General features: G+C 42.5%; 1 protein-coding gene and 1 long non-coding RNA gene across 3 annotated transcripts; one reads left to right on the top strand and one right to left on the bottom strand.

The window, feature by feature from the left end:
• The first annotated feature begins 800 nt into the window (after positions 1 to 800).
• Positions 801 to 25,565, top strand: ANKFY1 (ankyrin repeat and FYVE domain containing 1). Of its 2 annotated transcripts, XM_015880600.2 has the most exons (25): positions 801 to 834; positions 3,613 to 3,805; positions 4,623 to 4,741; positions 7,134 to 7,269; positions 7,903 to 8,026; positions 8,750 to 8,899; positions 9,323 to 9,488; positions 10,432 to 10,636; positions 10,974 to 11,042; positions 11,734 to 11,933; positions 12,412 to 12,509; positions 12,884 to 13,106; positions 13,923 to 14,021; positions 14,761 to 14,914; positions 16,073 to 16,241; positions 16,523 to 16,641; positions 16,960 to 17,116; positions 17,675 to 17,875; positions 18,429 to 18,605; positions 19,038 to 19,185; positions 19,420 to 19,510; positions 20,388 to 20,512; positions 20,675 to 20,821; positions 21,294 to 21,384; positions 21,834 to 25,565. In XM_015880600.2, exons 1-25 carry the CDS (start codon positions 825 to 827, stop codon positions 21,964 to 21,966), a joined length of 3,504 nt encoding a protein of 1,167 aa, XP_015736086.1. In that variant the 5' UTR covers positions 801 to 824; the 3' UTR covers positions 21,967 to 25,565. The 2 variants fall into 2 exon arrangements, with proteins under 2 accessions (XP_015736086.1, XP_085377860.1); XM_085521734.1 differs by lacking the exons at positions 801 to 834; positions 3,613 to 3,805; positions 4,623 to 4,741; ... (2 more) ...; positions 8,750 to 8,899; positions 9,323 to 9,488 and having other exon boundaries at positions 10,492 to 10,636; positions 11,834 to 11,933.
• Positions 7,268 to 19,043, bottom strand: LOC146757412 (uncharacterized). The gene is made up of 3 exons (XR_014936390.1): positions 18,846 to 19,043; positions 8,198 to 8,411; positions 7,268 to 7,510 (listed from the first exon to the last, which is right to left on the bottom strand). It is a non-coding gene; the product is annotated as an uncharacterized LOC146757412 (long non-coding RNA).
• Positions 25,566 to 25,989: the final 424 nt, after the last annotated feature.

Below are 25,989 nucleotides of genomic sequence, written 5' to 3'. Positions count from 1 at the left end.
ATTTGCTAACTCAGCTGTTTTCAGAAGCCTTTAACGTTACACACTGGTGTTACTGGATGTCCTTGTGTGAGCAGAGCTTCCAAAAGATGCAGGTGTTACTGATGCTCAGGGAGCCAGGTAAGGCTTTAGTGCCAAGCATCCAGCTTACAGCAGGGGCTTATTTAGTGTTTCTGTTGCCAACAGTGACCCTCAGAGCTTGGTGATTTTAGGGTCCCTTCTGTGCTGTGATGCTGAATGATGGCACGAGCAATTTCTGACCGACTTCAAGGTAAGAAGGTGATTGAAGAGACACAGCACGTACAAGCCAAAACACCTGTTGAACAGTCAAGTAAATGCATTTTATTGCATTTTCACATGTCCCAAGATGTAGCCTGGTTTATGTAGCCTGTCATTGCTGGGTGCAGGGCTGTGTGCTGGTGTTTTGTCATTGAGCTGTGAGGAAGGAGATGGGCACATCTCTGTGGTGTATAAAGGCACAAATGGAGGCTCTCCATCTTGTTTCGATGGGTGGAAAGCGATGGGAGACAGAGGCAGCTTAATGGTGAAGCGGTGAGGAAATTAAGTGAATGAAAGCAATGCTGTAGGTGTAGTGTTAAAAGTATTTATGTGAAAACTGCTCTTTAATGCTGAATTGCCGCCATGTGAGGCGAATAAAGCGGCGGGACAAGGCCGCGGGGCGGGGCAAGGCAGCTCCTGCCTCAGGGCGGAGCTCTGAGAGCGGGCGGAGGTCGAAGCGGGCCGTGCTCTCGCGAGAACATCGCGCTCAGCTCGGCTAGGCGGCGCCGGGCGGTGGCTCTCGCGAGAGTCGAGGCGCCGGACCCAACATGGCGGAAGGTGAGGGGGGGAGCCCGGCTGAGCCATCGGGCGGGGCCGCGGTGTCCGGGCGCAGCGGCAGCGCCGCCGGCTGGGTGTCCATTAGTGCTGGTGGGGGGCTTGGGGCAGCCCCTCTGCTGGGCTGACTCTGCTGTGCTCTGCCCGCCAGGGGTGGGGTAGCATAGGGCGGGCTGTGTGCCCCTAAGGTGAATGTGAAATGGCGGGGGGGGGGCGCTGGGGTTTGTGAGGGACTGTGCGGGTCCGTCCGGTGCGGGGAGATGTGGGGAGATGTGGGGCTGAGCCCGGGGCTGTGCTGAGCTCCAGCACTGCGCTGCTGGGACATTGCTGGTACATTGTGCTGCACCTGCAGGATCCTGAGCCCTTGTGTGGCTTTCCAGGCTCTCAGTTACAGCCTTCTAAAAGTTAAACGGGGGGTAATGTGGTTTGCAAACTGCTTGGATCTCTACAGTGCCGTTCCTGTAAGACAGAAGCTTCCTCTTTTCCTCCCTGGAGGAAATTGAATCGGCTTGCTGTGCTGAAATGGCCCAAATTACAGGCACAGCAGAAGCTCTGACTTCCAGCCTTAAAGCACCACCTTCAGCTCCCCAACTCCAGCTCTAAGACAGTGATAGAATTCCCAAACCATTTGTTAAAGATGAACTATGATATAGAACATTCAGATCTGGTGTGCGTCAGTTGAGAAGATGCTGCAGTCAGGTTCGTGTAGTAAATCCTTACAACAACATTTTAACTTGATTGCACACACTGTAGTAATTCTGTGCTTAGCTGACCCGCCTCTGATGGGCAGTAAATGTCAGAGATATCTGTAGGAGATGAAACTTCTGCACCAGGATCCTTAGGGATCTGGTTCAAAACCCTGTGCTGCCGAGCAGTGCTGTGGTTGGAGCAGGCCCTGTTTCAGGCACTCATACATCTCAGAGATTCTTCCCAATTCAGACAATACTCTGATCTTTTGGCTGAAGGAAGCATACGAGCCCTGAGTGAACGTGGGTAAGAAGGTGGAGTAGGAAGTAGCTCTTCCTGCTCAGTCCCTTATGAGCTGTGGATGGAGGGATTTGTTTTGTGCCTTCAGATCAGGTACTCACCGTCAATGTGCTTTTTTAGCAGTTTTCAGCTGGAGATACTGTGTGGTCAGCCAAGAAATGAATGGCTGCACTTGGAGGGTGAGGTAGACAACGCAGTGGGTTCCACTGGGCCCTCCTTGTTTTTGGTACATGCTATCTGCTGCTCCAGTTGCCATTTAGCCTCTCTTCTTATCTCTTTGGGCTCAGCTATCGCAGTTGTTCTTTAGACTTCCTTCTGCTGCATTGTGTGTGAGAAAAGGACACTGGTCTCTTGTGAAGTCGTCTTTGAAGTCCTTGATAAGGGCCTTGTACTTCTCCCAGTTAGTGAGGTGTTAGTGCATCTGCCAGGAATCTGTTAGCAAACACTGCTGTTGTTTCCTTGTCTAGCCATCTGTTAACTTGAGGTATAGAGTGTGAGCTCAGGACTTGTTCTGTGTGCACCAAACCCAGGCATCCTATTTGTAGGTGCGAATGGATTCATGTTTAGCCAGAGCCTTGCAAGTAAAGCTGTCTCCTCAGTGTCTTGATGCAAGGATCTGCACTAATATACAGTTACTGCACAAATAAGTGTACATTATGCCCTGCTAGTTCTGGGAACACTGATGCTACGCTGCCTTCAGTAGATGGAACAGAGCAGAGCTTCAGGCTCCTTTGAGGGCTGGTGTGCTATTGTTAGCAGTTCTGGAGTTGCGGTGTACTTCAACGCAGTAAGTATCCCAGAGGAGGTGAGATTGATTAGCTGTTAAAGGAGAAAGCTAAATAAATGGCGTTTTGAGGAAGTACACTGCTGAACTTGCTTAAGTAGTGTTAACTGAAGAGTAAAACAGGGTAAATTACCTCCTGTTTATCCATTAGAGTTTAGTTAAAAGACTTCTGAGGGAGTATTTGCTACAGCAGCTCATAGAAGAGACTCTAAATGAGGCTTTCATCTGCAGCTGAGCAGGAGGAGGATGCTCTGCTGGGGACGGCTGGAGCACAGCCAAGGCCAGCCATGCTGCTGATCTTTGCTCCAGAAGCAGAAAGAAAACAGTGGTCATAGAGCCCGGTTCCTCGTTGTTTGTAGTAGTGTCTTACATTTAGTAAATATTTGAGGAAAACTTGTTGAACAGTGAATTCCTTTCTAGCAGGGAGGAATCCTGTCATAACTTTCCCAGTGAAAATCATTGGTTACTGTCTACAATTCTCCTTCCTGCCTCCTTCTTGTTGCAGGATTGTCTTTGGATGTAGATTATACTTAAACATTTGTCTTATTGGTGTGGGTTCTTATGGGCAGGTAATGATGAGTGAACCACAGTGACAGCAGTGTGCAGTTTGTGTGCTCAATGCATCTGCTGTGAAGGCAGTCAGCATCACAACCGAACTGAGCTAATTGCCAACTGCTGCTGAGGGACTTTGTCCTCCACTCCTTTGTAAATGACACAGTTGTGGACCTGCGTGGCTGTGGAAAGCTCATGGTGGGTAGGATTCGGGAACTTTGGTTGTGAGTAGCTTTTATCATTGTGTTCTGGTGATTTCTGCCCCCTGCCAAACGTGCTTACAGCTGGCAATGATATGAGGTGTCCAGCATAGGGATGTGATGCTCAAGTAGCATGGAAGAGGTTTACTGGAAAGACACCTGTAAAATGTTTGCAGCACTTGTGGGGTGAGTTACACTGAGATGCCAAATGGAGATGTGCAATGCTTCGGCTTTGAGTAACGCTGTGTGCCTCTGCAGAGGAGGTGGCCAAGCTGGAAAAGCACCTGATGCTTCTCCGCCAGGAGTATGTGAAGCTGCAGAAGAAACTGACCGATACGGAGAGGAGATGCAATCTTCTGGCTGCCCAGGCTAACCAAGACAATGCCAGCGACACTTTCATCAGCAGACTCCTTGCCATTGTAGCTGAGCTCTATCAGCAGGAGCAGTACAGGTAAGAAGCTTCACTTTGGGGAAGGGGAGATGACAGAAAGCTTTGACTTAATGGACCTTAAAGGTACAATAGCGTGCTGGTAAAATATGCTGTCTGTTAGATAGCGTATGTCTGAGTTGGGTTGTTTCTTTAGATCTAAAATCCTGGTCACAAATAAAGGTGTAGAATAATAGTTGAAAAAGAATGCAAGTCACAGTGTGAGCTTTAAGGTCTTTGTGTTTTGTACTTTAGTGCCTAGAGGTGTTTTGATTTAGCAAGCTGTCTGGAGGATGCAGCTATGCAATCAGAGCACTTAGAAGCTATAGAACTTGAAAATAAACAGAGCATGTACTTTTCTAGCTACAAAGGATAACCTGTTGTTAAAGGGGTCAGTGGAAATTAAAGTGTTCTTGACAGCTGCTCTCATAGGAACTGGGGATTCTTGGCGTGTGCCTTGTCCTCAGGACTGCTGTCAAACATTGTTCTGTTGCTGGTCTTGCCTGCAAACTTTGAGCTTAGCTGACTGTACTGCTGTGGACACTGCAAGCTAAATATTTAGCTGCAGGATTGCTGGCTGTTCCAGTCTTCTGCAGTAGTTCCTTAGTAGTTTACTGTGAAGCAGTTAGCCTTTAATGACTCATTCATTACATTTCTACATAGAAAAAATACAAATTGGGTTATTTGTCACAATGCTGCATTTAACCAAATGTGTTTTGATATCTCAAACAAGCTGAACCTAAATGTGGACACTAGGATGGATACTATGGAGATGCTGTTTGTATCCAAGCACAGGGAGAACCTGCTTTATACATGTCTGTGCTTTTTCCCTTCTTATCAGTGATCTGAAGATAAAAGTTCGGGACAAGCGTATCAGTGCTCACAAATTCATCTTAGCAGCACGCAGTGATGCTTGGAGTCTGGCCAACCTTGCCTCAACAGAGGAGCTGGATCTGTCAGGTCAGTTACTGCTTCAGTGATATGTGATGCTTCAGTTGTCTTTAGGGTGGCTGGTAAGAGAGTCTGCTGGTAGAAGGTTACCCTTGGACTTTCTGGTTGGTCTACAACTATCTGTTAAAAGTGGTGTTAAATCAATTGATAATGAAGCTTTGTCTGAAAGAAGGAAGCAGGCTTGTGAACTTGATGCTAGTGCCAGCTAAATCAATAACTTACCTTCTTTCTCTTTTATGAACAGGGGTTGTGAATGGTGGCCTGTTTGTCTTTTCTAGAATCAACTAAACATAATGAAAAGCAAATCTATGTGGAGGAGCTTGACTTCTTCCTTTCTAAGGACAGGGCTTTTTAGAGGTAGCGTGCATAATTTGTCTGGAGAGTGTAATGGAAACACCTTGCTTCTTGTTAACAGTGTGTGTGGAGGAAACAAATGCCAGTTTTCATCTCTTGCAGAAGTGATGTGCTTTGGTGTTTTGATACCTTTACAAAATAGGCTGAGAGAAATGACATGTTCTGAAAGGCTGCCTCGTACAAGATGTTTTATTCTACTGGCACTGTTTCTTGCATGTGCTTACACTGAGCGGAGTTTCTGCAGGTTGAGCCTTTTGACAGATTTTCTGTACTTAACAGTATTGAGGAGTTTCGCACCATTAATTTGTGAGCAGTAAAAATGGGTATGAAGTTAAGCAGGTTTGCACGTTGAATATCAAGCATTGGCTTCACTTTCTGCGCTAAATCTTATCCTGAGTCCTGAATGCTGACAAACTGGAAAGAAGCAAGTTGCTGCAAGCCAGCTTGTGAGACAGCTTGTGGCAGGCCTTGCTGCAAAGTGATTTCAGGATCTTTCTGCAACTGCAATGGAACAGAGGCCAAGGACTCTTTAAATTGAGTGATTTACTCCCAAAGAGCTGTTATGCTGATGGTGGCTTTGTTGGAAGTCTTTAAGGGGTAATCATTGCATTTCTAGCTCGCATTCTTGCTGATCTGAGAATCTCAAATGTAGCTGTGTGGTCTTACATGTTTAACAATGCAGACACTTCCTATAACAGAATTACACTTACTAATATTGACTACATAGAACAAATGAAAAGAAACTGGAGAACTTTGCGTAGCACAGGGATTAGGTTATCAAGTAGTTGGAGCAGGCTACAAACTGTTCTCAGAAACTATGTCAGGTTTTCTAAAGAAGTCCTTTTTAAAAGAACTCTCAAGTTAAGATCACTTAAATCCTAATTTCAGAGTACAGGCAGCATTTAAAACTCAATGCTTTCAGACGTCTTACGTTTGCTCTGCAGACTACAAGACATAAGCATACGTTCTCCTGTTGGGAGGGAGAAAATGTACCCTTTTCTCTGCCAAGATAGAGCTGATATTACAGTTCTATAGACTTCCCTGAGTACTTCAGGTTAGGCCGAAGGTGCTTGCCTTGCTGAAACCTCTTGTTCCTTAGGAGATGGTCTGTGCTGTGTGTGGTGTTCTGCTGACAAGCTGGTGCAGCTGTGTGAAGGTGTTGTAGGATGGGAATTTCAGTGCCTCAAATATGTTCATCTTCTGTTTAAAAGGAAAAAACAACAACAACAAAACCCAATCATTCAAGGGGACAATGTTGCTTTTCTAAATGATAGTTTTTGTGGTTGGTTTGTGGTTTTGTTTTGGTTTTTGGTAGTTCATCTGATCTCGTGTTACATAGTAATCTTCAGCTGTATGTCCTTGGAAGCAGGGTTGTTGCTGCAGTACTTCTAAGTGACCAAGTTTTTGGCTGTTGGAAATGCATCTGTGTTTCTCTTTTCCAGGATAAAGAGGTTTCTGCTGTGTTTAAAAGCATTCAGGCTTGGAATCAGCATTTAAAACCTCCTGAAGTCTAATCGTTCTGTTAAATTGGCTTCCCTCTTTCTTAGGAATGATACCCAGCAGTATTACTACTACATTACTATTATTACTATTATCTTATTAGTAAGATGTAAGCAACTGTATTGAAGTGCTGCAGTTCATAATATAGACAGCTGTAAAACAAAGGGGAGGATTTTTACAGTGGAGAGGGGATTAGGGCATATAAATGTTAGTGTGGATTTGGCCACAGAGGAGCAACGACTTCAGAGGAACATTTTTCGTCCCTCCATGCAGTGTTCATACAGCAGGTGGAAGATGTTGCAGGGAGCCCTGTAGCCTTCTCAGTGTTTCACTGGAAGAAGGATTTTCATGCTTGGTGCCAGCCCTGCTGTTGGCTTTAACTTCTGTCCAGTCTTGGCTCTTTATTCTGACATTGTAGCAAGCTAAAGCAGTACAGTTTCAATGAGACTTTTCATGGTAGCTGTGACTTTAACAGAGGAATCAAAACTGTTTGAATAGGTGATTGTTCTTTAAGTATTTTATTAATCCCTGTTGCTCCCTGTACCAGATGCTGACCCAGAGGTAACCATGGCAATGCTGCGCTGGATCTACACAGATGATCTTGAGCTAAGAGAAGATGATATCTTTCTGACAGACCTCATGAAACTAGCTAATAAATTTCAGCTCCAGCTGCTTAGGGAAAGGTGAGTCTTGGTAAATGCAGTCATTATTCTTGAACTCTTTAACTTTGTTTGAATAGAAATAGGTTGACAGCTGCTAGCAGTTGGATACAGCTTTGGTTTCTTTCAAAGACTTGAGGTTTTCAGTAATGCAGCATGACATTCAGCTGATCACAGGAAAAGGAGCTTGGTGCTATAGTTATGCTGTAGCTGTTTCTCCTCACGGCTCGCATGTTTACTTTCCATTTCTTCCAGCCAAATAACCCTGATTTGGTGGTGAGAGAAAGTGGAGAGCAACATATTAATAACAACCTCTGGAGAGCTGTAAGAGAAGAACTATTAAAATGCTTGGAAGAGACAATGGCAACCAGTGTGCAGTATGAAGCAGAATGACTTGGGTAGAAAGAGGCTTTAAAGTTCTTCATTTTCTAGCCCTCTGCTGTGGGCAGGGTTGCCAGCCACTAAATCAGGCACCAGTTCAGGTTTAGGCTCCTACCTAAATAGGAACCTAGTCTTGTAGGAGCTGTCTTAAAGAGCTTAAGGTTATAGTACATTTATGCCAGGCCTCCTTCTACTGGCATCTAAGAGAAGAGTATATAGAGCCCTGTAACAGCTTGAGGGGCTGCTTACTGAATGGCTTTTTTTCTATTTTGACAGATGTGAAAAAGGAGTCATGTCACTAGTTAATGTCAGGAACTGCATTCGTTTCTACCAGACTGCTGAGGAGCTGAATGCTAGCACTCTTCTGAATTATTGTGCAGAAATAATTGCTAGTCACTGGGTAAGTACTCATAGAGGGAAGCAAGAGGAAAAATATTGATAAGTGTTGAAATGTAAGGTGTGGAACCTCAGGAATATATCTTTGTATGCTACAATTCAAGCATCCCAGTTGGGATGGGGATTTCATGGATTGTTGTTCCTTGTAAGGAAGAGTCAGGCCAGAGCAGTTTACCTTCTCTGGTGGGTGGAGCAGCAATAGGTCTTGCAGCTGACTTAGATGTTTCACTTGCTCTGATATCTTGAGGCAGTTTTGTCTGATTGTGTAAAGTATTAGTCCTAAACTCAAACCAAAGGTTGTCTTCTAGTGCTTTGTGTAGCTTCATCCAGGTACAGAGCTTCTGTGGAGATGTCATTCTTCAGTAGGATTGTTTTGTGTTGTTACTGATCTGTGATTTAAGATTAGATAAAGAGTTAGTTTCAGAACTAGGTGTTTATCTACTGCGGTGAATGGTAAACTGCTTGTTTTCTCTGCCTGTAGACAACAGGGATGGAAAACACCTCACTGTAACAGATCTTGAAACTAAAATGTAAGACTTCCTCAGTGTTACTTCGTAGCCTTAACAGGTTATCTTCGGTTGTTCCTGCTTGTTGTAATGTCATGCATGTTATCAAAACAGAGCTATTAACTGAGCCTGCGTTGTGAACCTGATAATAACATTATTCAGTGCATTGCTTATAGACAAAACAAAAGTATTGCTCACCCTTTGCTTTTTTGTTATTCTAGGATGACTTACGGAAAGAAGACTTCAGTAGCATGAGTGCTCAGTTGTTGTATAAAATGTTCAAGTCAAAGACAGAATATCCTTTGCATAAAGCTATTAAAGTTGAAAGAGAAGATGTAGTCTTCTTGTATCTTATTGAAATGGATTCACAGGTATAGTGAGACTAACTTACTGTCTTCTAAAATGTCATGTTTTAAATAACTAGTTTCTAATTTCTAGTCTGAGCACTACCTATTTCTGTCACTAATTCTCCTTATTTGCATGTTTATTACCACAGCTGCTTTTATGTCTGTAATAGTCTTTGGGTGATAAAAGCTCCCTGAAGACATAATTAAGAAGTGATTTATGACAGTCTGTTGCATGCAAGATGTTTTAAATAAAATGCATTGCTTGGTAAACTTTGCTACTTAGTGGCAGTTCCTGTGTAAGATGTGCTTACCTAATGCTTCACTAGCATTTAGCATTAGAGGTGAAGGAAGGTCTGCCATTATAGTAGCTGGAATTGGCTGTTGAAATTTTACATTAAGCTGTTGTAACTTTGTAACTGAAGTCAACTGACTGCATTTGTGTTACAGCTTCCTGGGAAGCTCAATGAGTTGGATCAGAATGGAGATCTTGCTTTGGATTTAGCCCTTTCCCAAAGACTGGAGAGTATTGCAACTACGCTGGTCAACTACAAGGCTGATGTAGATAGGGCAGACAAGAGAGGCTGGAGTCTGTTACATAAAGCCATCCAAAGAGGTAAGAAAACGGGATATGAAGGCTCTAACTTGCAGTTGTTGCAGTGTGAGGTATATATTCTAACATTTATTCTTGTCTCATTGCATATTTGACAACAACAATAGTTAGAAGGCTGTAGCAACAGATAAACACTGTCCTATCTATTTTTGTTGAAACCAAAAATCACAGGAGTGAAATAAACCATGTGACAGCAAGAAGCCATCTAGTAAAGTATTTTCTGCTGAAGGAAGAAACAGGGTAGTATTCTATTGTGGCAGTCTGCAATGTCTTTTTGACTTACGGTCTCATCAAGCATGGACATCTGAGGTCAAAAATGAAGTTTAAGTGGTGGTGGGGTGAATGGAATTTCATTTTTAAGCCCAAGGCCTAGTGCACAGAATTGGGCCTAAGTTCTGACTTCTGAGAAGCTCTGAGTAGAGATTTCTAGGACTGTCATGTGAGGAGTGCTGACTGTTGAGGCCATTGCTTCATGTGTAACAGGGGTTTACACTTTTAAGAGCAAAGATCGTGTTACTGCTTGTTTGTATAGCAATACCGAACAGATAGTGACCAACTGCAGCAGCATTCTGCTGACAGTCCTGGAGCAGTACCATTCATTCAAAGAATACGTTTAGCCTTCAACTTGCCCAGCTGTGCATTAAAGCCTCAATGACATCAGCAAAGTTTGTATGGCCATACCAAATGAACTGGTGTGTGAGGTTGAGTCTTCTGTAACCTCAGGGCAAAACACAAAGGAAAGAGGTTGTTACAAAATATCTTAATCCTGGCTTTGTGGTCAGGTGTTCCTGAAGTTCCCAATGGTAAGGTGTTCTAAGAGCAGACTGTTCTACTGGTATCGTTGCATACCATGAATACAGGAAGTAATGTGCATCTGTTTTTCTTGATTTCTATAAAACGTGCAGGTTCCATCTTATCCATAAGTAACCTTATTTTTTCATGACAGGAGATAAATTTGCTGCAAACTTTCTCATTAAGAATGGTGCCCGTGTGAATGCTGCTACGCTGGGAGACCAGGAGACTCCTCTGCACCTTGTGGCATCGTACAGCCCTAAGAAGCATTCACCTGATGTCATGGCAGAGATGGCACAAATAGCAGAATCCCTCCTGCAGGCTGGTGCCAATCCAAATATGCAAGACAGCAAAGGAAGGTAAATACTGGATGGAGTCAAGTCTGCTAACAGTTTAATAGATAATAGTGTATTGATATGTAGAGCTTCAGGGTGTGTTAGCTGCTCAATTTGGCTAGGGTTTTGTGCTCGTTCCTTATCTCTTGTGCTAATGTAAAGAGTTGCTTACTACTAAATCAATTGGAACCATATGTTCTAAAAGGGCAGCTCACTCTTTCTCTCATGATGTACATGAGCCCTTCCCTGGAAAGCACAGGTGATGGTTAACCACATCAATCTACTGGGGTATGTTGATAAGTGTGGACAAAATCTTAAGTGCCTCACTTGCTGATGTAAGTGTACTTTGCTCCAATTGCAGGACCCCATTACACATGTCAATTGTGGTCAGAAATGAACCCGTATTCAGTCAGCTTCTCCAGTGCAAACAGTAAGTTCCACTTAAGTGTAAAATACACTGAGTACCTACTTGAGTGAGTGAAAGCATGAAAAGTGGTTTAACAACTCTTCTGGGCCTTTCTTGCCTTATTGTAAGTCTATCAATGGATGCAGAAGTGTGAGGGCTTTGCCCAAACTGAGGCCAGAAGCCAAGCAATTTTGCTCAACTGTAAAGAAATAAACAGTATCTCGGTGTTTTGCTGAGAGAGCTAGAGGAAATACTGTAGCAGTATCTTAGTTTGTAGTGGAACCAAAAGGAATAATAACCTATTTGGACATTTTTAAGAGCTTCATGTTCAGCTTGGATTCTGCTTAAAGTAAGTGACTTCATGGGAATCTTCATCTGACTCAGTTTCTTCCATAGATGAGTTTATAGTTCTTGTACATGACTAAAAAGAAATCTTGTCTGTTTGATAAAGTTTGTGAGAACCCAAATCTAGCAAGACCACGTTTCTCGTAAGGGTAATGAGCTTCAACTTTGTAGTTATTGAAAGTAATCTTGCTTGTTTCAGAGTATTCACAAATTCTTCTGTGCTTCAGTTACTCCAGAGGTTTTTTAAGTAGGCAGAAATTGTCAGTGAGATATTGGATAAACTAGAACAGCATTTCATACAGTTGAAATTTAAGCTGCATTGGGGCCCGCTTTAAGGCATAAGTTGGGGAACATTAACTCTTATTTTTAGACTAGACTTGGAGCTGAAGGATCATGAGGGAAGCACAGCTCTGTGGCTTGCAGTTCAGTATATCACTGTATCATCTGATCAATCTGTAAACCCTTTTGAGGATGCACCTGTTGTAAATGGAACTTCGTTCGATGAGAACAGTTTTGCAGCAAGGTTGATCCAACGAGGCAGCAATACAGATGCTCCAGACACAGTAACAGGTAAAACTTAAGTTTGTATTTCTGTGTAAAAGGAAGGCTTGTAGGTGAAGTGCAGGTGCCCAGTGCTGACTGGAGTCTGTGATTCAAACTACTGTAGCCTATCCAAAAATTCAAAGATTCTGGGGGACCTGAATGAAGTTTCAAAAGTTCTTGCTATGTAATGAATGGTATGTGTAAATGGTAGGAGCTTCACCCGAGCTGGGACACTGAGTCCTAAACTGAGCTTGACGTGAAGGAAGTGACAATATCTTGACTCTTTGCCAGTCCTAACATCCTCTTTACAGTTTCAAAACGTGTAACTGCTGAATGGCAGTGCACGTGATAGTCCAGCACTTCAAAGGAATGAATAATAGGTAGGATTTTCCTTGTTGGCTTCCAGTTCTAACGTTGTAAGGTAGTGGGAAATGTGCTAGCTCCTTTTTAGTGTCAAGGTATGGCTGCTACAAGTATTCTCATAGTATTTATGGTTTTTCCTTAGGGAACTGCTTGCTTCAGAGGGCAGCTGGTGCAGGAAATGAGGCAGCTTCTCTCTTCCTAGCAACTCATGGAGCAAAAGTCAACCACCAAAACAAATGGGTAAACCAGAAAGTTCTAGACTTTCTGAAAATTTCCTTATCTCCCTTCAGAAATAGTATGGCATAGTTCTTCTGTTGCTTATCCCAGCTTAAAGCAAGTTGGAACATCTGCTGAGCCTTCTGCAGTTTTTCAGATACCTACTAGTGATCAAGCAACCGTAATACAACAGTTGGCACTGTTGTCGCGGCACTGCTGGGTGTTAAGATGCTTTAACACTTCTTTTTATCCTTGTCGTAATCAAGTCCTTAATATAAGTTAGCTCATAGCTTTGACTACCAGGACTTAAGTTTCTTTACACCCCTTTGTGGGATAGTAATTTAAAAGCTCCTCTTCTGTTTTTTCAAGTTGTTAACCTAGTCCCCTTTTTGTTAAAGGGGGAAACACCACTGCACACTGCCTGTAGGCATGGCCTAGCAAACTTGACAGCAGAACTTCTTCAGCAAGGAGCCAATCCAAACATTCAGACTGCAGAAGTGGCACCTGGTCAGAAGGATGCATCTTCTCCAACAGCCGAGAATGTTTATCTGCAAACTCCCCTTCACATGGCTATTGCTTACAATCATCCAGATGTGGTATCAGTCATCCTGGAACAAAAAGGTAGAATTCTTCTGGTTCAAACTGTTGCTGCTTTTAGCATCAAGGTGTTATCTCAACTGTGTTCTGACAAGCTACTGATCATAGAATCATAGAATTTCTCAGGTTGGAAAAGACCTTAAAGATCATCCTACCCTAACTCTAACAGCCCACTGCTAAGTCATGTCCCTGAGCACCACATCTGAACGGATTTTAAACACATGCAGGGATCAAGCATTCTTTCTTGCAAGTTTTGTTTATGCAGAGCAATTAATACTGGTCAAAGAATTTTTTGGTCACCTCCTTGTTAGAACTAGAAAACTGACTTGTGCTAAATCTGTTATCGATCTCTCCAGATTTTCTGCTGTACATAATGAACTTGAACTTCAGCCCCAGGTTGTTCTGACGGTACAGCTATGAGGTCTTCATTCTCAGAGCTTTGTGTAAGCAGCTGTTGGGAAACAGACAGTGAAGAAGGAGGTTCTGACTCTTAGTCAGGAAGTTGGGTAGCTATTAGTGTAAGTAGTAAATTGGGTAGTATTGTCACTGCAGGTTAGGGTGTCCCAAGCTGTATCAGCAGTCATGGAAACAAATTAACTTGCTCGGAAGGAGGTCGTACAAACTGAGTAAACTTCCTGCCTACTTTTAGGGATGTGGCTTAGCAGTGCATTTCTAGCATGAGGTGGATGGTAGGACTTAGTGACCTTAAAAGGTCTTTTCCAACCTAAATTATTCTGTGGTACTTAAGAATGTGATACAGACACGCCTGCAGCCTTTAATCTGCAATTGCAGGTCAAATACAAGAATGCTAACAATGATTCTTTTTTTCTTTTTTTGAAGCTAATGCTCTTCATGCAACCAACAACTTGCAAATCATTCCTGATTTTAGTCTAAAGGACTCAAGAGACCAAACTGTGTTGGGACTGGCTCTTTGGACAGGTGTGTACTTATGAGACAAGATGAAAATTTCCTATAATAGAGAAGCTATGATGTAGACAAGATTATTTTGGTGAGAAAACAGCTGTAAAACAGTGTTTATGGCCTGGCTCATGCTGCTAATGAAAAGCTGTCCGGGAGTGCTTTAGATGATTATTTTGCTTCTGAAATAATGTTCACAACTGGCTGCTGAGTTCCATCCCTAAGCTTCATTTGTTCAGTAGGGGGCAGCTCTTGGAGCCTCTTGCCTGCAGCTGTACTGTTTTATGGAATTGTGCCACTCTGAACTGTCAGTTACTTTTGCATGCATTCAGAATGATTTATTTTCATGCCTATCTCCATGAAGGTCAGCATTACTGCATTAACCAGCTTCTAGAACAAAGGGAAGGTGAGATACTTTAAGTAGCTATGAGGTGGACTGGATCTCAGAATACTGATTCAGGAGATGCTTTCTTCGGTGAAACATAGAGGGTGATGGTTTGTAGAAAACCAGGTAGTGTTTGCATCCTGACCCTTGAACTGTACTAAGATGGCTTATGAATGTAATACCAAAAGCTGATGTGTTTGTTGAACAGAAGACCAAGGTGGTATGAAGAATTACACTAGGTGTGGTTAAGGAGGACATCAAATTTAGATGGGCAAAAATGAATGGAAAATCTCTGCCATGTGTCATACCATATTTTTTGTCTCTGTTATTCTTTGGAGAGCAAAGGCAAAATACTAATGATCTCTAATTCCTCAGGCATGCATACAATAGCAGCTCAGCTGCTTGGATCTGGAGCATCCATCAATGACACGATGTCAGACGGACAGACTCTACTACATATGGCAATACAGAGACAGGATAGTAAGAGTGCACTCTTTCTGCTGGAACATCAGGCAGATATAAATGTCAGGTAAGATCTTCACTGATGTAACACTGAACTGGATATTAGGAGCAGCTGTAATGACTTCCTTATTCATGAGTGGGAGCAGAGAAAGAGGTGCCAATCCAGTGTCTGTGGTTGTGGTGACAGAGCTTGAAGGATCAACATAGATTTATGTGCGGGAGGTCAGGCTGGGTGTTAGGAAAAGGTTCTTCACCAGTGAGTGGTGGACACTGGAACAGACTCCTCAGGGCACCAGGTGCCAAGGCTGCCTGAGTTCAAGGAGCATGCGGACAGTGCTCTCAGATGGAGGGTTTGAATTTTGGATGTCCTGTGTGAAGCCAGGGGTTGGATTTGATTATTGTGAGATATTCTGTAGTTCTATATAAAGGCTTGAAGTTGATTTCAGATGACTTATTTGGCCCTTCTTACAGTGGTGCTAGTTAAAGCTGAGGGTTTACATATGTGAGCATTGATCTAAATATAGCTCCATTAGTCAATATGTCCTCTTGAGGCTACAGTGGGAGGTTCTGCCCTGATTCTAAGTAGAACATAACCCTCTGTAACAGAATGTCAAGTCCTAGAGACATAGTACTGAGCTTCTGTAGTCTCATCTATTTTGCCAGCTCGTTGGAATGACGTGTTCTATTATTTGAGCTAGTTAGATGTAGTCCCAGCAACAAGATTCACATAAAACTTGCCTGCAAGTATCTGCAGACAAGCTGATATTATACTTAAAACATTTATGTGCCCACGTATGACTCACAGGCTGTCTTTGAAATTTGGCCAGCTATACCTCATGAGTGTCATTGGGACAAACTGCCTAATACAACTGTTCTAACTTCAGTGCCTTAACAGTTCCTTCTGAGTGTTTGAAGTGTTACCGCAGTGCAGATAAACCTGTTCCATCCTGTGAGAGTAGGCAAAGGGAGCACTGTTCAACCAGTGAATATAATTAAGGCAATGGAGATAACTGAGCTAAGAACACTAACGTGGGCCTCAAACTTCATATATCTGCATAGCTGCTCTGAAATATCTAGCATGGTAGGTTTGCTTGACTGAACATAGTCTTACCACAGCAAAAATACACAAATGGGGAGATAATTCTTATGTCTGTGAATTACTGTAAGAGAGACCATTGCATTCTTTAATGACAAAGTAACATGGTTTAAACTGCACCTATTGCAGAACACAGGATGGAGAGACTGCTTTACAGCTGGCTATAAAGAACCAGCTCCCTCTTGTGGTTGATGCTATTTGTACCAGGGGAGCAGATATGTCTGTGCCAGATGAAAAAGGAAATCCTCCTTTGTGGCTTGCCTTAGAAAACAACCTGGAAGATATTGCGTCAACTCTGGTAAGACTGTGATTTGACTTAATTTAGCCTTGTTTATGTGTATCTCACTAGCAACAGAGGGCTCACAAGCAGAAATTAAGTTTAAGGCCAATAAAACATGAGGCTGGAAGATGTTAAAGTAACTTCTTGAAATGTGATAATTGTCACAAGAACAGTTAAGACATCTCAGCTCTTACCTCCAAGGGATTATATTATAAATGTTAGTTAAGGACTACATAAAGTTGTAGGTGTCTACTGGAGGTAGAGCAAACTTCATTGCCTCGTTGTGCTTTTCCTTCCAGGTTAGGCATGGCTGTGATTCAACCTGTTGGGGGTCAGGACCAAGCGGTTGCTTACAGACTCTTCTTCACAGAGCTATTGATGAAAACAGTGAACAAATAGCGTGCTTTCTTATTCGCAGGTCAGAACCTCTTCCTAAAATAAGAACTTTTGAATGTGCTTATATTTACTTTCTTGTCATAAACTATTTTAAGTCTTTAATGGGTGTATGCTTAATTAGACTTGTGGTGTGTGAATGGTACTGAAGGGAGCCTTCCTACTCTTAAAGACACATTCTGTTATTTAAATGATCGTATTCTTGTGATGACAAGTGTCAAATTCAAACCAGAAGAAAACAAAAGAAACATCAGTAAATACTAAATCAGCTCTTGTAGGAACCTTTCTTACTTCTAACTGTTGGTCTGGGATAAATTTATTGACGGTCTTGTGCCTTTCTTAGTGGCTGTGATGTGAATAGTCCCAGAAAGCCAGGTCCTAATGGAGAAGGAGAAGAGGAAGCTCATGATGGACAGACACCCCTACACCTGGCAGCCTGCTGGGGTTTAGAAGAAGTGATTCAGTGCCTTTTGGAGTTTGGTGCCAATGTCAATGCTCAGGTATGGATTAAAATGGTGCAGTTTTTTCATGGTGTAATGATCTGAATTCAGCTCATCTGCCCAGAGTGTGAATGGAAGGCTGGAGTGGGGCTGTATTCTGCAGCAAGAAAGCAATAGATAGGCTAAACTGTAAAACTCTAGAATATTTGACTCCCAGAAATGTTTGGGAAACATTTTTTATTAAGTAAACTGAGGTGGTGTATGTATTGCTACTATTACAAGGTATAACATAAGCTAACACTAGTTTGAAAGCATTCTCTTATTATGCCTGGCTGCTCTCATGAATGTTCAGAATGCCCCTAAAATGTCTGATTGCCTGAGAAATGTTACTGTCAGCAGCTTAACAGGCTGTGGAACTCAGAGGATTTAGAGGAACAAGTAACAGTTTGTTCACTTACACTGTGGATATGAGCTCCCACTGTAAATGTTTTGTGTCCCAGTTGAATTCTGCCAAGTACATCACAGGCACAGAACTGAAAAACTTCCTTTACTTTTCAGAGATGAGAAGGATTTATGTTCCTGCATCTTCATATAATAAACTTCCTGGTTTCATTCTAGGATGCAGAAGGAAGGACTCCAATTCATGTTGCCATTAGCAACCAACATAATGTTATAATTCAGCTTATGATTTCGCATCCAGAAATTAAGCTAAATGTACGTGACAGGCAAGGAATGACTCCCTTTGCATGTGCTATGACCTATAAAAATAATAAGGCAGCCGAAGCAATCTTGAAGAGGGAGCCAGGAGCTGCTGAGCAGGTAAGTTTAATTCCTGGTGATTAATAGACTACTCGCATTTATATGTATGATATATGGATACGTTGACAGTGAGTTTTAAGCATGCTTTAATATCAGCATCAGTGCCAAGATCAATAACGTGCACCTGGTATTTAGCTAAAACTCAAACACTGTTTGCATCAGTGTGGCAGAATTGCACGTTGCTTCATTCTGCATTGATAACTGCCAGTCTGCCTCAAGTTAAACTCAGTTCAATGAGACAGTTGTTAACTGCTGCCCCATACATACTACAACAGCTAACTCATATCTGTAATACTCCCTAGTGTGGTCAAGACACTGTAAGGTTAAACTAGAAATGAAGTGGTCTGAAGCAGACTGCAGACAGCACATGTAGCTGGTAATTTTTTAGTTCAGCTTACTTTATAATGGTATCAGTAGTTCTGTAATGCCAAGCAGCTAAAGAAACAAGACTCTACAGTTCATCTTGGGCAGAATGAGCAAGGATTTCATCTCTTGGTGGAATTTTGTTCTACAGAAATGACAGCTGTTATTTTTTGTGCTCTTTCTGCTGCAGGTGGATAATAAAGGTCGCAATTTTCTACATGTGGCCGTTCAGAACTCTGACATTGAGAGTGTGCTGTTCCTGATAAGTGTACAGGCTAATGTAAACTCTCGGGTCCAAGATGCTTCTAAACTAACACCTCTCCACCTGGCAGTGCAAGCTGGCTCGGAGATCATTGTGCGTAATCTGGTAGGTACTGGGGAGTCATTTTCCCCATCTGCTTGAAATGTATGATCTCCCTCAATGCTGATTGCTTATAGGCTGGGGAAGTCAGGTGGAGCTGGTGCCACTTCTAAAGCAGAACTCAAACTTGCATGAAATTCACTTGGCTCAGATTTTCAGCGCTGCATATCAGTTGCCTTCGTATGAGCATGTTTGATTTGCAGTAATCAATAGGTAGTGTGGCTCAGTTAAAAGGAGGAACCTTACCTTGTATTTGCTGCAGATCAGAATGTGTACACAAGTTGTAGCAGCTTGGTAATAGCATTTCATACATATTGGGTGGAGACCTGAAAGTATCTCTGTACAGTGAAATCTTGTGCGCTTCATTCACAGAAATAAACTGTTGGCTCATAGCCCCGGAAAACATCTTTGAACATATTCCTTCTTGCATCTTGACAGCTGCTTGCAGGTGCCCAGGTGAATGAACTGACAAAGCATCGTCAGACTGCTCTTCACTTAGCAGCCCAGCAAGATCTGCCCACCATTTGTTCAGTCCTTCTGGAGAATGGAGTTGATTTTGCAGCTGTAGATGAAAATGGAAACAATGGTAAATTTCTGAAGTTTCACAAGTAGATGTACAGAACTTCAGTAGGTTTGCTAATATCTCAGTGGTAGAGAAAGCCTCTTAAATGGGCTCACTACTCAAAAATGAAAAGGAAAGTCTGAGAAAACAAAGTTGGCAGGAATTTTGGAGAAGGAAGATGGGGCTGTAGAGAAGGAGTATTTGATTTTATTAGGGTTGAACTGTTCAAATTCTTGATGCTTCTCTCCTGTTTTTCAGCTCTTCATCTGGCAGTGATGCACGGCCGTCTGAACAATATCCGGGTCCTCCTCACAGAATGCAATGTAGATGCTGAAGCTTTTAATATTAGGTAACTAGTGTAGTTTTAATAAGCTAAAAATGTTGTTTTCTAATGAGTGTGCTGGTATCATTAGACACTATACAATATGGTTGGTTGTGGGAAGGGACTGTCCCATTCTACCCTGGTATAGTGTGGTTTCTCCTCAAGAACTGTGTGCAGTTTAGGGCACCACAACATATGAAGGATGTAAATCTACTAGAGTACCTGAAGGAGGGCAATAAAGGCACTGAAAGGTCTGGAAGGTGAGATGTATGAGGAGTGGCTGAGGGCACTTGGTTTGTACAGCTTAGAGGAGGCTGAGGGAAGGCCTCAGGGTGACCTACAGCTCCTCAAAGTGGAGCAGAGGGGCAGCACTGATCTCTGCTCCCTGGTTACAGTGACAGGAGCTGAGGGAACAGAATGGAGATGCATTGAGGAGCGTCAGGCTGGAGGACAGGGAAAGGCTCTTCACCAAAGAGCAGTGGGCATGCTGCTGGAGCTCACACAGTGTCTGGACAGCACTTAACAAACAGTTAACAGCACTTGCATACTGTTTGAATTTAGGGTGCTCATATGTGGAGCTGGGGGTTGTACTCGATGATCTTTGTGGGTCCTTCCGGCTTGGGGATATTCTGTAGTTTTATGATTCTATAATCAAAGCCAAATATATTGTTTTGTATTTTTAAACTGTTACTGTGAAGTACTGAACTACTGCAGACAGTGTTGTAGGTAGTGTAGAAAACAACTTCTTCTTGGCATGCATGAAGTATGTAGTTGTACACGATGTACTAAGTTACTTAGGTATAGCTTTGTTTCATTAAACCAGCTTGTTTCAAAAGTTAGTTCAGAATCAAACAAGTGTAGTTACAAGCAGACTTTGATTGGGATAATAAACTCTTCTCCCTAGAGGCCAGTCACCAATGCATATTTTGGGACAATATGGGAAAGATAATGCAGCAGCCATCTGTGACCTCTTCTTGGAGTGTATGCCAGAATACCCTCTAGACAAACCTGATGCTGAAGGAAACACAGGTAGGTGGGACTGAATGGTTGAAAGTCACTCAAGTCATATTAAGCTGTAGTACACTACACAGTAAAATGTAAACATTGCACTGAAGGTCCTACCTTTGTATTGAGCAAAGCAATGAGACCTCCATTCAGCTGATGCTGAAGCATCTGGCTTTTATTTTCCAGTGCTCCTACTGGCGTATATGAAGGGAAATGCTAACTTGTGCCGTGCAATAGTGAGAGCTGGGGCTCGTCTTGGCGTTAACAATAATCAGGGAGTCAATATCTTCAACTACCAAGTTGCTACAAAACAGCTTCTCTTTAGGTTACTGGGTAAGTAATGCTTGCTACAGTTGTGAAGTGGTTTGGCTTAATTTGAGATGCCTTGTTGGAAGGGAGAGCACTGGACACCTAGTTTAGAAGACACTAATTCTAGAAGGGCTGAACTGCTGAATGTTCTGATACTTTCAGTGAAGGATAAAGATGCTCATTTTCTAGTAACAAACTGAAAAATTGCCTAAGGAAGTCCTGTCAAACTCATCCATTTTTCCAGAAGGGCAATGTTCAAGGAGAATGCTGGCTGGTGTAGTGGTCTAATGTAGCTTTAGACTCTGTGCTGCTTTACATCTTGTGCTATATTCATCGCAGTGACTATATATTTTCGACAAACAGGATGACAGCTACTACAAGAGTAGTTAATTTTACTAAATGCCACCTAAAACTGTGGGAAAAGTTACCTTAATGTTACGGTATAATTCAAGATGTGTCAAAACACGTTTTACCTCTACATTTTTACCTCTAACAGATATGCTGACAAAAGAACCTCCCTGGTGTGATGGCTCCAACTGCTATGAATGCACTGCCAAATTTGGAGTCACAACAAGAAAGCATCACTGGTAATGTGTGACACATCTTGCTGTGCTTGCAAGGAAACAGATTTCTATTCCAAATGTAGCTAGTCTTGTTCCTTCTGGTGCTTTAAGAAGCCTTTACTTTAATGTAGGTGGATAACCAGTCAACTATTCGAAATATTCCACTAGTTTAGGTAGCTCTGATCTGACTTGTGGTCTGGTTAAAATCATATCTTAAGCAGTTCATGCACTTAGACTATCCCAGATCAACTGGAAATGAGAAGTCATGTCAAAGTTAACTACAGTAGAAAATTCCAGTGCCTATTTTCATTAGTGGGGCTGACTTGCTCTGAAAGATGTGACAAAAAATAGTATTTAGATTGCTGGTTTGCCTTCTGTAGTGATGTTATCACTGTGAAAGGACATCGAACAATAAAACCCCAGTATTCACTGAGGGAGAGCTCACTTCTCTCATACCACTTTTCTATTGACAGCCGACACTGTGGACGCCTGCTCTGCCATAAGTGCTCAACAAAGGAGATTCCTATCATAAAATTTGATCTGAACAAACCGGTTCGAGTTTGCAACATCTGCTTTGATGTCCTGACTCTGGGAGGAGTTTCCTAGTATGCTGTGGAAGTAAAGGGATTTCCAGTCTGTTCCTGACAGCAGCTCTGCTTACAAGTCCTCTGGATAGGGAAGAGGAGGCCTATACATGTCTTCTGCAATAGACTGAACTAATTAAGGACCCTGTTTATGATATATTCTGGTATAAATGACTTTGTATGACTGTAAATGTGTTGGGCTGTGATAGACTTCACTAGGAATTCGAGTGGATTGTTAAAACCAAGTGACAAAATAATTTAGACCCTCTTCTAGTTGCGGTGGGGTGTGGAAGCTAAAGGCTGGTGTTTTGAATTGGTGTAAAACAGGTCTGTCCTTGAGATGGTGCTTTGCACTGAGCAACTCTATTAAGTCCTGTTGCTTTCAGGCTGCTTAGTAGAGATGGCATTAAGTTTCAGGGTAACCAGGTATCTTTCTTTGCTTTGTCTTAAAGATCAACTTTCCCTTTCTCTAGAGAAGGCTTCTTGTGAAGCGAGACTGAGCTGTTAAAACCACTGTTCATCTCAAGAAACTCTTCAAAAATGGGAGTTAGTCCTAAGCATAGCTCAATAATTGTGGCCTTACAACAGAAAGCTTTACATCTGATGCAAAGCAGTCAGAATTGCAGATCCACATCTTGATACCTCCTCGTTAGTGTTCGCATGTTCAAGAGAAGTGCAAGGTTGTTTTAGCCAGAAAATACTCCTGCTCATACCTGTTAGAGCTGTCAAAGCCGACTTTGTTGCACTTTCATATCTCCATGACTAGTCCTTCCAATTCATGAAACTCGTCTAAATGACCTTAAATGCGCTGAAAGGCCGAAGCTTATGCTAAATGGAAAAACACTAAAACTGGTTAAGTAGTCTAACTCACTATACAGCAATAAATGCTGAAGTGCATTACGAATTCCATGAGGGAGGGCAGTGCTTTCCTTTGGTTTGGAGACCCCAGTTAACTGCTGCAGGAGAAGACAGTAAGCTCAGAATATGCTGTGACTCTGGGTCCAGTCTGAGCAGCGTTGCCAGCCAGTGGGAGTGTATTTGGAGGTTTCCTGTTTATATAAAGCCTGTGTTGTTGAGGGAAGGATTCTGAACTGGCAGTGGAGGGCTGGGCTTCTGGGTTATGCTGCAGTATTTTATTCTAAGCTGGTCATGTTCTCTTAAACATGCTGAATCTGTGAAATGCTTATGCCACATTGTCTAGGAAACCAATCTGCTGATAAACAAGGTTGTGGTTTGGCAGGCAAAGGCTTCAGTCAGAAGAAAATGTGGGTTTAAGCAGAACTACGTGCCATGTTAAGGCTTTCTTCATCCTAAGAGATCGATATAGTTTAGACTGAACTCGACATTCCTCACCTCCGTTCCATGAACTGGTACGTGTTTACTTAAAGACTGGTATATGGAGTGGAGAAGATGGTGACACATTGCTCTGTTTGCTCTTAAGAGTTAGATGAGATGATAAACCAGACTGCTGCTTTTATAGGAGACTTGCCTGAGGCTTCTTCTCAACTTTCTACAAGAAATGATGGGAGAGGGTATAAACACTATCATTTGCACAATGAATTTCACATCGTCTCACTTAATCTGCACTTTGATCTACCAATATGCATATAACTGGAATCTCACTCTTTCAACACTAGAAAAGAGTAATGGAAGATGCAATACAAATTCCCCTCACTGTTTTATGTCTGCTGCTGGTGTGTTCCAGTAGAATGCCCTGTGTAAAGCAAATGGTCTGTAGCACTATTCCTAATATGAACGGTGCGTTTCTAGCCTAACGTCAGTTGCATTTTATGCTTAGATGGATGAGGTGGGAAATGATGGTGTCTGAAGCATTTAGCTGCATGCTACAGCTTGCTGGAATGGATTGTGGAAAACATTTTCTAGTCAATGTCTTTCTGTGCTTCAAAATAACATTGACTGCTGGTACTGAAAGATAACAGGCTGCTGGAGAGAGTGCAATAGGCTACAGAATACCTGACTACAGTGCATTGCATGTTATCATGTTTGCTTCTCTCCTGGCTTTGAGCTGCAGTGCTTGAAAGACTTAAACATTGTGGTAGAGGAGCGTCCTTCTAAGGCTGCAGCTGGTGGACTTAATCCAAATTGGAAAGCTCCACAACATGAAAGTGCTTCAGCAATTACGTTTTACCTTCTCGGTGACTTCCCTGATGGAAGAGGTAGGAGAACAGGGATTCTATTCTAACAGAATAAGCAGCTGTTTAAATAATTTCTTAAGAGTCTTAATGAAAACTCAGTTAAACTGAACGGAAGGTTAAGACTGGCTAGTTGCTCTTTTGTTTTTGAAAGCAGGGTATGGAATAATAAGACTGCCTGAAGCTTTGGGAAGGATCTGGGGAACTGTACTTAATGCTCCATTTACCCTTTCCAGCCAATGTTCTACCAGCTTGATCTTTCCTATTGAAGTCTGCAAGCCAAGTTATGAGTAGGGATAAACTAATACACAGCCTGAAACGTTCATTTAAATTCAAAGCAACTAAATATAGCAAATTTGATCATTTTTAAAGTGCCTTTGTGATAGTTTCCTTGCAACCAACTCTACATAGCTTTCTGCCAGAGTTAAAAGGGAAAAGCTCACAACTTGAACCAAAATCCCTATTTAGTTCTCATGTAATTCAAACTTCAGCTTGAGACGTTGACCCCACCAAGCAGCTGGTGGGGCTCAGTCCTTTATGCACTCTGCGTAGTATCGGTCTGAAACATCAGATCTCAGATTCTTTTGGAGTTTTGCTGGCAATGCTCCACTGCAGAGGAGAAACCGTGAATGGAGGCACTTGGTAATTTCATAGTGGTCAGCACATTTCTATCTCCGTAAGCAAATGCACTTCCTTTTTGTAGCATACTGCAGTTGTGACCAAAAACCCCTCCCCTCTTCCCACTGCTGTCTGTAAGTGGTATCTCTTAAGATTTGAGTCTGCCAAGGATCAAACAGAAGGGTACAGAGAACAGGAGGTGTCCCTGGGAAGCAGTGCTGTCAGAGCAGGCTTTGGGCACTTCAGCAGGGCTGCATGGAAAGTCTGTGGTAGTTCAGTGTAGCTTTTTTGTTCCGAGTCTGGATTCCTTCTGATCGTAGTCATCCGGCACTTTTATACAAGCACAAAATGTGGTCTGGCTTAAACTTCAGTTTCTGTATCTCTTTGAAGAAGGTGTAATCACTGCTTCGCACCACTGTGTGGAGTGAGAATGTTGGTGTTAAAGGTACTAACAGAGCTTAGCGAGCTGCTTGCTAAAAGTTGACAGATGCCTTAATGACTTCCTGTGCTGGAGATCAATGGCCCGTACAACTTCTCACATCGTGCTTATAAATTAACATGTAACAACATGGAGGCCCAGGCTGGATATTTTTCTTAGTAGGCAGCTCCTTTTTTTTGTCCTTTAACCAGCAGAGTTTGAATACTGCAGCAAACTTGGTTAACTCAAAGCTTGTATGAGTGATTAAATAAGTAACTGAACCTTCTCGCCTCTGTGAAATAGAAAAGGAAGTCTTACAACAACGGCATTTTATCTGCAATGTTTGTCTGGAGTCAGTGTAAAAATGTATTTTTCCAATACGCATTACTTTGTTGTGTAATAATTCTACTTGTAATAAAATGCATAACTGAATAATGCATCGTGAGGTGGAAGCCTTGCTGAGAAGGTGTTTGCTCTGGTGCAGGCAGCTGCTCTGCTCTGAGCTGCTGTGAGGACAGCTGGGGTTGTCCTCACAGGTTTAATTGGGGATGACAGTTTGTTCCCTGTCTCTGATTCCATGCTGTGGAGTTGTTATAGTCTTTTGGCTGACAAAGCCTGGTGTTCTCCTGGTTCATTCTGCATAGTCATCTTGATTGCCTTACAGTGACTTACCCATAGACCTTGTGAAACAGCCCTAACTTCCTGCAGGCCAGAGCTGCTCCACTGCTCAGCTCACACGCACTTAAATGGACAAGGAGGGCCGAGCTGCTCTAACAAACTATTTGTGCACTGTCACACATTGGCAGGTCCCTTCTCTCTCTGTTAGAGCAGCAATTGCTGCAGCTTCATCCAGAAG

This window comes from Coturnix japonica, chromosome 22 (genome assembly GCF_054131305.1).
Source record: "Coturnix japonica strain WE chromosome 22, WE-NBRP24, whole genome shotgun sequence".
In the NCBI taxonomy this organism is placed as follows: Eukaryota; Metazoa; Chordata; class Aves; order Galliformes; family Phasianidae; genus Coturnix; species Coturnix japonica.
This window is presented reverse-complemented; position numbering and strand designations above follow the sequence as displayed.

What these genes read in the sequence shown, in the direction of transcription:
- ANKFY1 (XM_015880600.2), top strand. An exon ending in AGATCATTGTGCGTAATCTG is followed by an intron (nt 18,606 to 19,037) that starts GTAGGTACTGGG and finishes GCATCTTGACAG; the next exon opens with CTGCTTGCAGGTGCCCAGGT. An exon ending in ACAACAAGAAAGCATCACTG is followed by an intron (nt 21,385 to 21,833) that starts GTAATGTGTGAC and finishes TTCTATTGACAG; the next exon opens with CCGACACTGTGGACGCCTGC.